We start from the raw sequence: 16,443 nt of genomic DNA, 5'->3' as shown, positions 1-16,443 counted from the left end.
CTTCTGGTGACATAATAGCTAACTGGTATATTGATTTTGTGGGCTGCAGTTTTTGGCCGTCTTTGATCTTGTTTAATGTCATATGGTTATTTCATTAAGAGGTTGGCAGACTTGGCACTGCAGGTTGGGCACCAAACAGTCTTGGTGCCTTGTTGAGAGAGGGCTGTTCACCATTCTATGCCTATGGGAAAAACATTGAATAAGGTTCATCAAACAGTCTCAGTATGAGGAGGAAGGCTGAGGCTGGGCAGTCATGTAAAGGAGAATAACAGGAAGGGAAATGTTTAACCATCTACAGCATTAATCCCTTCTCTGGCAAGCTAAATAGATTTTAGACGCTGTTGAAGAATATGCTTTTTGATAGGTTCTCTGATACATCTGATTACATTTTTTATTTTTTTATTTTTTACCTTATATAACTTTTTCTTCTGTGCGTTAGCCATTGCAGAATGTTCTGTATATATTTTTTCACTTCATTTATCGCCGCAAACTTAAACACTTTAAAGCATCATTAGCTTTCCTTTCATAATGGAATTTGGAAGTATATGCTGACAGTGTGCAGTAATCCAGGTGTACAGAGGGTCTCCCGGAAGTGGCATACAGAAGGGCCTGGTTGATAGGGCTTGGGACGATTGGAGAAGCTGTGCTCTGAGCTCACAGGTGGAAGGGATGAGACTGGCACAGCTTTGTGGCAGCATCCACTGGCCAAGAAGATGCCCTCGAACACCCATTCTCCCAACTTGAGCAGCACTTCTGCTGGAGCTCTAAAAGTAGCAGCAGCTGCCGCTGCATTTGAACAATAGTTTGTTAGAGTCATAGTAAAGATCTTTCTTTGTTCCAGAGGACTGTTCTGAAATGCTAAGTTGTGATAGATAAAGAGGAAAACAGATTATAAAAAGGAGAAAACCCAGAGATGGGGATTGATGACTCTGTGGTGCATAAGAAAATTGGTTCTTACCTGATAATTTTCATTCCTGTAGTACCACGGATCAGTCCAGACCATGGGTTATGCCTTCCTTCCAGCAGATGGAGACAGAGAAAAACTTGAAAGGCATCCATAGTTAAGCTGGTGTACCTCATGCATCCCTTCAGTATATAGAGTATCAAAGCAGAATAAAACTAGCAATGAATCAAGCAAGAACTTTAAGAACATATAAACATGTAACCGTAGCTTTCTTTCTTAGTATCCTACAATAACATAACCTGAATATGCGCACACGGACTTTACAGATTCCCCTGTTACCCACTCCTAATCTTTGGGCGGGCATCTGGACTGATCCGTGGTACTACAGGAACGAAAGTTATCAGGTAAGAACCAATGTTCTTTTCCCTGTACGTACCCGGATCAGTCCAGACCATGGGATGTACCAAAGCTTCCCTAAACCGGGTGGGACCTCGCAAGTCCCGCGCGCAGTACACCACTGCCAAAATCTCCAGGCGCCTGAATATCCAAGCGGTAGTGGCGAGCAAAAGTGTGGAGCGTCTTCCAAGTAGCAGCTCTGCAAATCTCCTGAGGTGATACCAACTGGCATTCGGCCCACGAAGCTGCTTGAGAGCGAATAGAATGGGCCTTCAGTCCCTCAGGAATAGGTCTTCCTTTACAAATGTGTGCAAACAAAATGGCTTCTCTCATCCATCATGCAATTGTCGTCTTAGACGCCTTGTGACCTTTCCTGGGACCGCTCCATAGGACAAACAAATGATCTGAGAGTCTGAAAGAATTTGTGACTTCCAGGTAACGCAACAAGGAACACCAAACATGAAGCCGACGCAGCTCTCGTGTGTGTTGTACATCATTTGACAAATTAGGAAAGGCCGGAAGCTCAACTGACTGGCTTAAATGAAAAGATGAGACCACTGTGGGCAAAAAGGACAGAACCGTTCGAAGAGAAACCCCAAGTCAGAGATCCTCAATAAAGGTTCCCTACAGGAGAGCGCCTGCAACTCAGATCTCCGGCGAGCCGAGCATATAGCCACCAAAAACACAGTTTTCAAGGTGAGATCCTTCAATGTTATCGCTTTAAGCGCTTCAAACAGCAGATTACACAACACTCGAAGAACCAAATTAAGTCTCCATGACGGATATACCGGACGGACAGGGGGCTTCAAATGCCTCACTCCTCTGAGGAAACACACCACATGTGGATGTGACATCACCGAGCTACCAACCAGAGTGCCTAGGGCCACCACCTGTACCCGGAGGGAGTTAAAGGACAAGCCCTTGGCTAATCCATTTTGCAAACAGCTTAACATCTGAGCAATCGTAGAGTGCCTGGGAAGAATCTCTCTCTCACGACACCACGTCTCAAAAACTCTCCATACCCTAATGTATGAGAGGGAAGCAGATGTTTTCCTGGCTTGCAGCAATGTAGTGATGACCTCCTCAGAATAGCCTTTCTTCCTCAATCTCCTCCTTTCAAAGGCCAAGCCACAAGTTAGAAGCAAGCTGCCTTGTTGAAATATATAGGCCCTTGATGGAGAAGTGTGGAAGATACCTGAGTTGTAGCGGGCCATCCACGGTCAGATTGACGAGATCCGCAAACCATGGAAGTCATGGCCACTCGAGAGTCACTAGGATTACCCTCCCTGGGTGGACCTCTATCCTGCGAAGCACCTTGCCCACCAGAGGCCAAGGAGGAAACAGGTACAGGAGAACTGAAGTTGGCCAAGGAAGTACTAGCACATCGACCCCCTACTGTGCCGTGATCCTGTTATGTCTGTCACTGCCTGACATCTCCACTCCGCCCTCCTTACCTCTCTGGCGACTCCTCCTGCGGTTGACGGACGTTTGGCTGCTGCGGCGTCTGCCTGCTGGCGTCCCCAGTCCGCCTTGGGCGCTGCCTCCCACCATGCTGTCCAGTTGTGCTGTCCAGTTGCGTGCCGTGCGGCCCTGCTTCAAGTACCTTCTTTGGCGTGAACCACAGGGACATTCCCCTGTGATGACGTCACACATCCCGGATACAAATAGCCTATGCGATTGCTAGCCGTCGAGTTAGCAAAGGTTTCCTAACGGATGGGATTCGCTCTCTGTACCTAGCTGCTCTGCCTCCACTATTAGACTACTCTATTTGGGGTACCCGCTCCTCGGGGGGCCTCTCTCTCTCTTCTCTTTCAGGTCGCTGTCTGGAACCAGTACTTGATGGAGGCATGCTTGCACATTCCCATTCACGAGGATCATCAGAAGTTACTTCGATTTATGGTCCTGGTAATTCATTCCAATTCTGCACTCTGTTGAAATCCCTGGGATGGGTAGTCAATCATGCCAAAAGCAACCTGGTTCCCTCTCAGACATTGGAATTTCTGGGAGCACACTTCGGTCGGAAAAGTATTTCTTCCAACGGATCGAAGGAACAAGCTGATGGGACAAGTTTGTCGCTTGTTGGTTCTTCCACTGCCCAAGGCCTGGGACTACCTTCATGTTCTCGGTTCTATGGCATCCACACTGGAGGTGGTTCCTTGGGCATTTGCTCATATGAGACCGTAACAACAAGCATTACTTTCCCGGTGGGATCCCAAGTCAGAGAATTTCCAATTCCCTCTGCCACTCACCGAACACGCCAGGTCCAGTCTTGGGTGGTGGCTTTGCCTGCTCAACCTGTCTCAAGGAGTGGATCTGGAAGTCCCGCACTGGACAGTGGTGACCATGGATGCCAGCCTCTCTGGCTGGGGAGCGCTCTGCCAGCATCTTTCAGTACAGGGCAGTTGGTCCCCGGAGGAGTCCGGATGGTCGATCAATCGCCTGGAGACCAGAGCGGTTCACTTGGCGTTGCAGAACACGAACCGGTTCGTGTCCTCTCCAACAACGTCCAACGTCCTGACTTGCACCAAATGTGCCCTTATGACACCAAAAGGTCGCAAAGCCAGAATGGAGAAGATGGGATTCCTTTTCCGTGCTCACAGCCCGACGCCGTCCATCGCATCGACGTCATCGGAACCGGCACCGTCTAAGTCGCATCACCATCAACAACCGTCCGGTGACTGCTCGCCATCGACGTCTTCACGGCCATCGACTCCCATCCCTTCCCCCGAAGATCGAGGGGATCGGAGGGAGAAACATCGGCATCGCAAGTCTCGGACCCTCGAGGAACCGAAGCCATCGACCTCGATACCGTCCGAACCTCCATCGAAGAAGCCCCGTCCAGGAGCGGCACTGTCCACTCCTGCGACCGAGACATCGAGGCAACCCTCACCCGATCGGGGTTTGGGAGTCGCGATTCCGCCTGTAAAGGTGGTCCCTCTGGCTCTGCCTCAGCCTCCCTCTTCAGTTATGGAGCCAGGTCTTGTTACCTCAGGTCTCCGGGAAGAACTGGACCGGCTGGTCCAGGAGGCCATCAACAAGGCAATGCAACGACTCCAGGTCCCTCTGGCACAGACTCCGGCGCCGAGATTGGAACCGGTCACCGAACCGATTGCAGCAGCGCTGGCATCGCTGCTTTCCCGGATGGAAGCGCTCATGACCGCCCTTCCACCAGTAATTCCTGGGTCGCCGACAGCCCCGATGCACTCCCCAATGACAGCTTCATCAGGAGGAGAAACACCGTTCCGCATTCCTCCTTCGGGAGTTGTGCCTCAACCATCGATGCCGTGTCATCCCTCGCCACCGATTCATTCATCGGGGGCGATACACACATCGGAGCCATCGATACCTTCGATGCCGGCACCGATGCCCACCAGGGCATTCTCAGTGCCCCCGGTGATTCCTTTGACTTTCTCAGAGCCTCAGCCGGGACCTTCGGATATCCAACCCCCTCCTGATCCTATAGGTCAGCCCGCTGATCCTTATGACACCTGGGGGGATGATACGTCCACAGACACCGATGATTTACCTTCACCACCCTCTCCTACTGAAAGTAGAAAGTGTTCTCCTCCAGAGGACCTCTCTTTCATCAATTTTGTGAAGGAAATGTCGGAATTGGTCCCTTTTCAGCTTCAGACGGAGCAAGATGACAGGCATCAGATGATGGAGCTTCTCCAATTCCTGGATGCCCCTAAAGTGATCACGTCCATTCCAATTCATTAGGTTTTTCTTGACCTTCTAAAAAAGAATTGGGAGAATCCTGGATCCATTGCTCCAGTACATAAAAAAGCTGACTCTACTTATCTCGTACAGTCAGCACCTGGCTTTCGTCGTATTGTTGGAGAGGACACGAACTGGTTCGTGTTCTGCAACGCCAAGTGAACCGCTCTGGTCTCCAGGCGATTGATCAACCATCTGGACTCCTCCGGGGACCAACTGCCCTGTACTGAAAGATGCTGGCAGAGCGCTCCCCAGCCAGAGAGGCTGGCAACCATGGTCACCACTGTCCAGTGCGGGACTTCCAGATCCACTCCTTGAGACAGGCTGAGCAGGCAAAGCCACCACCCAAGACTGGACCTGGCGTGTTCGGTGAGTGGCAGAGGGAATTGGAAATTCTCTGACTTTGGATCCCACCGGGAAAGTAATGCTTGTTGTTACGGTCTCATATGAGCAAATGCCCAAGGAACCACCTCCAGTGTGGATGCCATAGAACCGAGAACTTGAAGGTAGTCCCAGGCCTTGGGCAGTGGAAGAACCAACAAGCGACAAACTTGTCCCATCAGCTTGTTCCTTTGATCTGTTGGAAGAAATATTTTTCCGACCGAAGTGTGCTCCCAGAAATTCCAATGTCTGAGAGGGAACCAGGTTGCTCTTGGCATGATTGACTACCCATCCCAGGGATTTCAACAGAGTGCAGAATTGGAATGAATTACCAGGACCATAAATCGAAGGAACTTCTGATGATCCCCGTGAATGGGAATGTGCAAGCATGCCTCCATCAAATCCAGAGAAACTAGGAATTCTCCCTTGCATACCGCCGTGATAACTGATCACAGAGACTCCATGCGAAAATGTGGCACCTTGAGAGCCTTGTTTACCTTTTTGAGGTCCAAAATTGGCCGGAAGGACCCTTCTTGCTTTGGAACTACAAAGTAAATGGAGTACCTTCCTGTCCTCTGGTGTTCTGGAGGGACCAGCTTTACCGCTCCCAGAGCCAAAAGACATTCGAAAATCTGATGAACAATCTGCCGTTTGACTTATGGACTGCATGGAGATATTAAGTAAAAGTCTCTGAGAGGCCAAGCAAATCCCAAAGCATAGCCTCTTTCTATTATGCTTAGCACCCACTGATCAGAAGTAATTCTGGCCCATGCCTCATAAAATCGGGACAGGCGACCCCCCCCCCCCCCCTACCTGAGGGATCGAGGGATGGGCCCGCCCCATCTCATTGTGTAGTCTTGGAGGTGAAAGAGGATGAAGAACCACCCTCTCTGGCGTTTGTGTCCCCGAAAGGACGAGGACCAGGTTTGGTTCCTGGCCACCAGTAGGCACTGTGTGGTCGCTTGTTGCCTGTTCTGCCAAAAACTACGCTGTCCCTAAAAAAGAGAGCGGGATGATGGGAACCCTCTGGAGGGTCTTGGTCTGTCCTCTGGTAACTTGTGAACTTTGTTCTCCCCCAGGGACTTTATCAACTGCTCCAAATCCTCTCCGAATAAAAAATCATCTTTAAATGGAATAGCACCAAGCTGAGCCTTAGATGAAACATCCGCTGACCAGTTGCGAAGCCACAAAAGCCGTCTTGCAGACACTGCCGATGACATGGTATGAGAGGAAGTATGGAGCAGGTCATACAGCGCATCCGCCCCATATGCCACCGCAGCTTCCAAATGCTGCGCCTGCTCCAATTCATCCGGAGGAAGATCTTCTCTGGATGTCAGCAATTGCTGTACCCAGCGCAGGCTCGCATGCAGCATATAGCTGCTACACACCGCCGCCCAGATACCCAGGGCCAACATCTCAAAAATGCGTTTTCCTGGCATGTAGCCAGATGGACTCAGAACGAATGGGTATAGTATGCTCGTGCTAGCAGTTGGAGACGGATCTGACGTCAGCACGGGTGTATATATACCCCCACAGGAAGCGTAGCAACTTAGTAATTTCCGTCTCTAAAGCAGTTTGGAGAGCCTGCACGCTCGCGGAGCGTGTTTTCCAAATCTACTTTTCATTTTCTAACAACTTCTACAGCATTGAGCCCCACACTCCTGCGGTGATACCCTAAGGTCCCTCCCCCAGTAGAGTTTCCCGGGGTGATTTCCGTGATCCCCCGGAGGTTTAAGTCCTCAGTCCGGAGGCCGAATCGCGGCAGGGACACAGCCCCCGGGCGAGGTTAGGGTGAGGCTTACGAGGCGCCTCGGTCCCAGCGTGGACGAGGCAGCAGGTGCATATCCTCAAACGCGGCGGTGAAGGTATTTCCCCTCTCCCACCGCAGCCGGAGACCGCCTGGGTTCCAGCCGGGAAGCGCCGAGGATCAGGTAAGGTGTACGGCTTTTACTTCTGGTCTCCGAGGAACAGAGGATCGGCGGCGTGGCACGCCGTGGAGGGCACCATTTTGTGGCCTTGTTCAGGTATTGAGCGCCCGTGATAGATGCAGATCTATGACTAGGCGCATATTCTATTCCTTCTTGTGCGTATATTGCTAACCCTTATTGCTAAGCGCATGTTGAATACCATTAAGCGTGTATTGCTAACCGCTTATTGCTGAGAGCATATTGAATGACATTGAGCGTGTATTGCTAACCGCTTATTGCTGAGAGCATATTGAATGACATTGAGCGTGTATTGCTAACCGCTTATTGCTGAGAGCATATTGAATGACATTGAGCGTGTATTGCTAACCGCTTATTGCTGAGAGCATATTGAATGACATTGAGCGAGTATTGCTAACCGCTTATTGCTGAGAGCATATTGCATACCATTGAGCGCGTATTGCTAACCGCTTATTGCTGAGAGCATATTGAATGACATTGAGCGAGTATTGCTAACCGCTTATTGCTGAGAGCATATTGCATACCATTGAGCGCGTATTGCTAACCGCTTATTGCTGAGAGCATATTGAATACCATTGAGCGTGTATTGCTAACCGCTTATTGCTGAGAGCATATTGAATAACATTGAGCGTATATTGCATATTGCTGCCGCATATTATTATTGTGCGCCTGTTGTATTAAGCGTATATTGCTGCCGCATATTATTAAGCGCCTGTTGTGCTCAGCGCATATTGCTGCCGCATATTATTATTGTGCGCCTGTTGTATTAAGCGTATATTGCTGCCGCATATTATTATTGTTCGCCTGTTGTATTAAGCGCATATTGCTGCCGCATATTATTATTGTGCGCCTGTTGTATTAAGCGCATATTGCTGCCGCATATTAGTATTAAGCGCCTGTTGTGCTAAGCGCATATTGCTGCCGCATATTATTCAATGGAACAGAACGCCTCAGCGTCTTCAGCGGGGGCGCCTCCTGCCTCCGGCATTAAAGCCCTCGGCCTCTGCTCCGCATGCCAGCTTAGAGCCACGCACAGTGAAGAGCCAGACTCCCTATGTGCCCAATGTGAGGAGGCAGTGGGACCCTCGGGCCAGGACCAGTCTCAGCCACGATTTGCTGACAGTTCCCCAGGGGCTACCCCGGATTTAATGGTCAGTCTCGACCAATCGGGAATCCCGGGGGATCTTGTACCCCGGCGATTAGAGGCTGCTTCAATTTCCTGGGTGGATCTCTTTAAGGGGATTCATGTCTTTGTACAGATGCAAACGGCGTCCCGTCCAGGCCCTGCGGTTCCAGTTGTTCCTGTTGTTCCTGCTGTTTCTGCGGTCCCTGTGGTGCCTGCAACTGCGGCGGCCGCTGCGGCTGCCGCTGCGGTGGAGGCTCCAGCGGATCCTGTTCTTGGACCCTCACGCCCTTATCGTGAGCGGGACCTCCCGCCGCTGGACAGTCCAGATCAGTCAGACCAGGAGGTTTCACCGGACGAGTCTGAACTCCCGGACGAGGGGGAACTTCCCCCAGGGATTGAGCCATATAGAACCATGAGGCGGTTCTTCCCTAAGGAGGATCTCTCGGACCTGGTGTCCCAGTGCCTGGCGGAGTTGGATATTACAGGTCCCAGCGCTACGGTGCCCTCTGCGCAGAACCCCCTGTTGGAAGGTCTTCGTCCTACAGCCCGCCATTTTCCATTCTTGCAAGCAGCACAACTACTGATAGATTTAGAATGGGCTGCACTAGCGGCCGCATTCAAAGGGGGTCGGGCCCTGACGGGCATGTACTCACTGGCGCCGGCTATCCAGGAGCTGCTGGCGTGCCCTCAGGTGGATGCCTTGATTAGTGCTGTGGTCAAGCGCACTACCATTCCAGTTGAAGGGGAGGCGGCCCTCAAGGAGCCTCATGACCGGTGACTGGACACCATTCTGAAACAGACTTTTGAGGTGGCAGCTCTATCTTTGCGGATCACAACCTGCTGCACAGTGGTGACGCGTGCCTGTTTGTCACAGGTCAGGAACAACGCTCTAGCAGCAGACAAGGAGTCCGCTCTCTCATTCCTCACGGATGCTGCATCAGACCTAGTCTGAACAACAGCCAAGGGGATCTCATCCTCCGTAGCTGCCAGGAGGCAGCTCTGGATCCGGAAATGGTCAGCCGATGCACCTTCAAAGACATGCCTCTCCAGATTGCCCTTTAAGGGCTCTTTCCTGTTTGGCAGCGACCTTGATAAACTGGCCAGCACATGGGGCGCTTCTCCTGTACTTCGACTGCCGGAAGATCGGTTCAGAAGGAACCAGCGCGCCTTTCTAAGGCCCGCCAGGGGTAGAAGCTCCCAGCGCTTCATTCCCTACAGGAGTCGCTACCAGGCACCTCGTCATCAGGCCAGGAACAAGTCCTTTCGGACCAAGCAGCGCAAGAGGGGAGCAGGCCCGGGCTCCGGTCCCGGCCGCGCCTCACAATGAGAATCCGCCGATCCATAGGGGGCAGGTTAACCCTCTTCTACCCCAGATGGGTCGAGATTACGTCAGACCAGTGGGTCCTCGCCATCATCCGAGAGGGGTATTATCTGGATTTTCATCACCTCCCTCCGGACAAGTTTGTGGAATCTTCCTGTCCCACACACAAGAAGGCAGCATTGGAAGCTACCCTGGCGAGGCTCCTGTCCTTGAAAGCCATCATCCCAGTACCTGCATGGGAAGTGAATTCTGGACAATATTCCATTTATTTCATGGTACCCAAGAAAGGGGGCACTTTTCGGCCCGTACTGGACCTCAAGTCAGTCAATCGCTACTTAAGGGTCCCGAGGTTTCGCATGGAAACTCTGCGCTCCGTCATGACCGTCAAGACGGCATTAGACTTGTCGGAAGCCTCCTTGCATATGCCGATCCATCCGGATCACCAGCGCTACCTACGCTTCAAGGTTCTAGGACGCCACTTCCAATTCCGGGCTCTGCCCTTCGGGTTGGCCACATCACCACGGACCTTCACCAAGGTGGTCGTAGTGGTAGCAGCGGCACTCAGACGGGAAGGAATTCTGGTCCATCCCTACCTAGACGACTGGCTGATCAGGGTGAAATCTCAAGAGGAGAGCCTTCGGATAACCGACAGAGTGATCGCCCTTCTGGAAAGCCTGGGCTGGGTAATCAACCTCAGCAAGAATTGCCTACAGCCTTCCCAGTCACTGGAATACCTGGGGGTACAGTTCGACACCCAGGCAGACACAGTCAGTCTCACTGCCAAGAGAAGGTTGAAACTTCAGACGCGTATCCAGTACTTGATGGGAGCCAGTCGGCCCATAGCTTGGGATTATCTGCAGGTTCTCGGTCTCATGGCATCCACCCTGGAAGTGGTACCTTGGGCGAGGGCCCATATGAGACCTCTACAACACTTCCTACTCTCTCGCTGGAGCCCCCGCTTGCGGAACTATTCCACGCACCTTCCTCTGCCAGCCAGAGTACGGACCCAGTTGCGGTGGTGGTTGCAGTCCAACCACATGAGCAGGGGGTTGAGGATGTCATCACCCACGTGGACTCCGCTCACCACAGATGCCAGCCTGAGCGGCTGGGGAGCACACTGCGAAGAACTCGCCGCACAAGGGCGGTGGAACAGAGAAGAGTCAGCGTGGAACATCAACCGTCTAGAGGCTCGGGCAGTCCGATTGGCATGCCTTCGATTTGCTCACAGACTAAAGAACAGAGCAGTCAGAGTGATGTCCGACAACGCCACCACGGTGGCATACATCAATCGTCAGGGCGGAACCAGAAGCCGACAGGTATCGCTGGAGATTGCCCTACTGATGGCTTGGGCAGAGGCGAATCTTCAGGACATCTCCGCCGTCCACATTGCCGGGAAGGACAACACCACGGCAGACTTCCTCAGCAGAGAAAGCCTAAATCCGGGAGAGTGGCAGTGGTTACCCACAGCCTTCCAGCTGATTGTGGATCATTGGGGGATTCTGGACATGGATTTACTGGCGGACAAGTCCAATGCTCAAGTACCCAGATACTTCAGCCGCAAGCGAGATCCGTTCTCCCACGGAATCGATGCCCTGGTTCAGCCATGGCCTCCAGGGACTCTGCTATACGCCTTTCCTCCGTGGCCTCTGCTGGGCGCCATCATCCACAAGATTCAGAAGCACCGGGGCCTAGTTCTTCTAGTGGCACCAGACTGGCCAAGAAGACCCTGGTACGCGGACATGAGAAGACTTCTGGCAGGGGAGCCTCTTCCCTTGCCTCCTCTCCGGGACCTTCTTCGTCAAGGTCCCATCCTCCACGAGGATCCAGCTCAATTCTCTCTTACGGTCTGGCCATTGAGAGGGCTAGACTGAAGAAAAGAGGTTACTCGGAGCCCATGATAGATACACTCCTCCGAGCTCTCAAGTTTTCCACATCCCTCACCTACGTAAGGATCTGGAGAGTATTTGAAGCATGGTGCGACACTCATGGCACCAATCCACATGCGACCACAATCCCTATTGTGTTGGATTTCCTGCAAGATGGACTTCAGAAGGGTCTCTCCCTCAGCTCCATCAAGGTTCAGGTTGCTGCACTGTCTTGCTATGGTCCCAGGAGGGATGGCAAGACCATTGCCACGCATCCAGATGTATCTCGCTTCCTGAAAGGAGTTAAGCACATTCGTCCGCCACTGAAGTGGCCAGTGCCTTTGTGGAACCTCAACCTGGTTTTGGAATTCCTCGCAGGATCCACCTTCAGACCCCTTCGGGGCCTGTCTCTTCGTTCTCTTACCTTGAAGATGGTATTCCTATTGGCGGCGTGTTCAGCACGCTGCGTCTCAGAGCTACAAGCACTGTCCTGCCGGGATCCCTTTCTGAGAATCACTCCAGAGGCTATCCATCTTCGCACGGTTCCCTCCTTTCTACCTAAAGTGGTCTCACAGTTTCACCTTAACCAAACTATATCCTTGCCTACCACGGCGGGTTTGAAGAAATCTGAAGAAGGGCGTTTGCTACGCCATCTCGACATAGGCAGACTACTGCCCAGATATCTGGAAATGACACAAAAAGTACGAAGGACGGACCATCTGTTCGTCCTGCACCGCGGGAAACGACAAGGGGAAGCGGCCTCTCGGCCCACCATCGCCCGCTGGATTAAAGAAGTTATCAGAGCAGCTTACGTGGAGGCTGGGAAGTCTCCGCCTCTACAAGTCAAGGCTCATTCTACCAGAGCACAAGCGGCATCTTGGGCAGAATCCAGGATGCTGTCGCCTGCAGAAATCTGTAAAGCGGCGACGTGGTCCTCCCTCCATACCTTTTCCATGTTCTACGGTCTGGATGTCCAGGCCAGGGAGGACTCAGCATTTGCTAGGGCAGTACTACTTGGTCCTCAGGCAGCCTCCCGCCCAGGCTGGGATTAAAGCTTTTGTACATCCCATTCGTTCTGAGTCCATCTGGCTACACACCAGGAAATGTTGAGATTACTTACCTGATAATCTCCTTTTCCTTAGTGTAGACAGATGGACTCAGCATCCCGCCCAGCTGCCTGTGTACATGGGTTTCACCGATTCAAGGTAAGCCATGTCATCTGTTTCCATAAGAGCGTACGCTCTACCAGGTGTCAACGCCTTCCGGTTGGGAATGCTGGCGGTCTCCAGCTACTATCAATCGGTAAGGGGAATCCTGTTTCACTTTTCACTGAGCGTCAGTACACACATCCATAACAGTTTTTGCAAGGAAGATTACTAAGTTGCTACGCTTCCTGTGGGGGTATATACACCCGTGCTGACGTCAGATCCGTCTCCAACTGCTAGCACGAGCATACTATACCCATTTGTTCTGAGTCCATCTGTCTACACTAAGGAAAAGGAGATTATCAGGTAAGTAATCTCAACATTAAGCAGTACTTCCAGCTTGCGGTCCTGAAGGTCATTGAGAGCCGCCGAGCCTGCGACTGCAATAGTAGTCCGCTTGACAACAGCTGAAACTGAAGCGTCTACCTTAGGGGGACCGTAGGAGTTCCAGGAATTCATCCACTAGTGGGTAAAGCTTATCCATAGCATGACCAACCCGTAAACCAGCATCCGGAGCATCCCACTCCCTGGTCATCAGCTGCTGAAGCATGTGATGGACGGGAAAAGCCTGGGTCGACATTCGGAATCCTGCCAGGACTGGATCCACAGAGTCCTGCGGCGGAGCATTTGGGGAAAGCTCCACTCCGAGCTCAGAAAGAACTGCTGGAATGAGAGGTTCTAATTCCTATCTCTGGAACAGACGTACCACCTGAGGGTCATCGTCATCCAAGGGGGTCTGTTTCCCTGGCTCATCATCCAAACCCCCCTACGGGGGGAGGGGGGAGGAGAGGCCCCTGCAACTGCAGCCGCACTGCTCGGCTCCACTGGAGCGGCTGAGCCTCCTGAAGCCACAGCGACTTTTAACTTCACGACCCGTAGAGACGGAGGCACATCTGTGCACTTGGCTACCTTGGGGGGCGGTCCCTGCGCAGTCTCACAGGCAAAACACCACCTTGCAGAGACCTGGAAGCCAAAAATGCTTTATGCATAAGGAGGACAAAATCTAAAGGAAAAGAATTAGAATCCACATCCTGTCCCCCTGGGAAAACAGGATCCTCCTGCGAAAAATCCTGGTCCTGATCTAAAATATCATCAGGACTAGCAGGGACCAGAGACAGTGCTGGGGGAAGCTCCCCCTCCCCCATAGTCTTTGCCTGAGCTGCAGAAAATGTGCTTAAGATGGCTGCAGTCCCTGCACTGAAGGATAAAGGATCAGCCTGAAGCTCCCTCAGAGCAGATCGTTTTGAAGCCCCTCGAGGCTTGGTTACTGCTGCAAACCCTGTAAAATAACTGCCTTCCCCTCCAGGGAAGCAGCGGAGCAAACACAACCCCTAGAAAACCGCGCGGCTGGTTCTCCACATGCCACACATACAGATGGCCATGGCATCGGGGGGGGGGAACGGCCTGAAAAATGCAGCGAAGTTCATAAAAAACATGGCAATTCCGATGGGGAGGGGTCCTGGATTGCAGCAGACCAAAAAAGAAAATTTTTCAAAAATTTTGATTTTTTTTTTACACACAATGCTCAGGAATAGCACGAGGTAAGAGAGGGATTGGACCACCAGTAATCTCTTCCCCTACTCCTTACCTGTCTGGAGCCCCGCGGGGCTACCGTCCCCAGCTCCAATAACCTGCCACCAGAGAGGATGACCCCACAGGATCTAACAACCCCCTGGGAGGATAGGGAACTCTGCAGAAGAACTTTTTTCTGTCTTCTTCTTCTTTTTTTTTTTTTTAATGGCTTGATTCACAGCTTATAGCTAGTTCACTCTTAGTTACTTTTAAGGGATAGCCTACACCCCAGAATCAGGGCAAGACTGCAGGGTTTGCACGACCTCCATCTGCTGGAGACAGAGAAATATTGAAGGGATGCAGGATGTACATCAGCTTAACTATGGGTGCCTTTCAAGTTTTTCTCCATCTCCACCTGCTGGAAGGGAGGCATAGCCCATGGTCTGGAATGATCCGGGTATGTACAGGGAATGGGTCTTCTTGTCTTAAAGGAAAATCTAAAGCTAGCACAGTGGTGGAGAGAATTAAAAAAATAAAAAATAAAAATAAATGAAAGTGCAGATCTTTCAGTGGAGCTACCCATAGTCAGGGTAGGCAGAAGTCTCATTGAGCAAAACAAGAAGTAGGGGAGACACATCTCAACTACATGTATGGGGTAAGGAGGGAGATGATAACAGGAAACCAGTTATGAAAAAATGACATTGGTGTTAGGTGCTGTTCTAAGCCGTTCAGTGTCACATCCCAGTTTCAAAAGGAAATTTCTAGCATGATTTTCTCTGAAAGTGTTCAAACAAACAAACAAAACCCCTTAAACATGTGGCTCAAACTGCAGAAGTTATATTGAAGCCTATTATCTGAAGGGGGCTGGCAGGGCTCCGGTGTAGACCCCGGAGCCGACATGCTCAAGTCCAGGGCAGGATGGAAGGTGAATACTGCTACTATTGCTGCCCCTGCCATATATCCTGCTCCATGGACAGCACTAAGGAGCAGGAACATGGAAGGCGGTGACAATGACCGAGGTGGGTACCTGAGTTTCACAGGCATGGTATCTGGAACGGGGCAAAAAAAAAAGTGGATAAAAGAAACATATGTTGCTGAAATATCTCTATCTATATACATATGTGTGCTTGCTCTGTATATGCATTTGCTCTAACATCCATTTTTAAATATTTTAGATCCAGTAAAAGAATACAATTGTGCTCCATGGCCAGAAGTTGAAAATCTAATTAAAAAGTGTCTGAAAGAGAATCCCCAGGAAAGACCAACATCTGCACAGGTATCCTTCTGTTATTTCTATAGTCAGAGCCTCTGATGTCTGCTCCACAAACTGTTCCTATTTATTTATCTATTTATGTATTTGTTTATTTATTTAACTATCTGTCTATTTATTTATCATTGCTTATATTCCGCCAATCCATTAGATTCGTTCAGTGAGGTTTACAAACTGTTACGTACCCAATCATTAACATATAAGAACATAAGAACATAAGAAAATGCCATACTGGGTCAGACCAAGGGTCCATCAAGCCCAGCATCCTGTTTCCAACAGTGGCCAATCCAGGCCATAAGAACCTGGCAAGTACCCAAAAACTAAGTCTATTCCATGTAACCATTGCTAATGGCAGGGGCTATTCTCTAAGTGAACTTAATAGCAGGTAATGGACTTCTCCTCCAAGAACTTATCCTTTTTTAAACACAGCTATACTAACTGCACGAACCACATTCTCTGGCAACAAATTCCAGAGTTTAATTGTGCGTTGAGTAAAAAAGAACTTTCTCCGATTAGTTTTAAATGTGCCCCATGCTAACTTCATGTTATGTTCTTATGTTCTTATGTTCTTATACAATACATATCACATCCCAAAATCAAATAAAACAGTAAAACAATTAAAACATTTACGTGAAGGTCTCTGTAGAAAGACATTCCTTCAATTTCTAAAAACTTTCAGGTCCTTTTCCCGCTCATAAACTATTAGGAAGATTATTCCAAGGGTGGGGGGGCAAGCCAGGAAAAAGCCCGGGCCCCAGTAATTTCTAATGTAAGAGCACGCCCAGCTAGAATATCTAAAG

General features: G+C 50.7%; 1 protein-coding gene across 2 annotated transcripts in view; it reads left to right on the top strand.

Moving 5' to 3' along the window:
* LRRK2 (leucine rich repeat kinase 2) overlaps positions 1-16,443 on the top strand; it is a 584,366-nt gene that overhangs the window by 482,885 nt on the left and 85,038 nt on the right. For both annotated transcript variants that reach the window (XM_029617357.1, XM_029617356.1), the window contains one exon: positions 15,549-15,649. In XM_029617357.1, coding sequence (XP_029473217.1) covers positions 15,549-15,649 — 101 coding nt within the window. The remainder of the gene's footprint in view (positions 1-15,548; positions 15,650-16,443) is intronic.

The sequence above is a fragment of the Rhinatrema bivittatum genome, chromosome 9, assembly GCF_901001135.1.
Source record: "Rhinatrema bivittatum chromosome 9, aRhiBiv1.1, whole genome shotgun sequence".
Lineage (NCBI taxonomy): Eukaryota > Metazoa > Chordata > Amphibia > Gymnophiona > Rhinatrematidae > Rhinatrema > Rhinatrema bivittatum.
The sequence above is the reverse complement of the archived record's forward strand: the minus strand, read 5'-3'. Positions and strand labels throughout refer to the sequence as shown.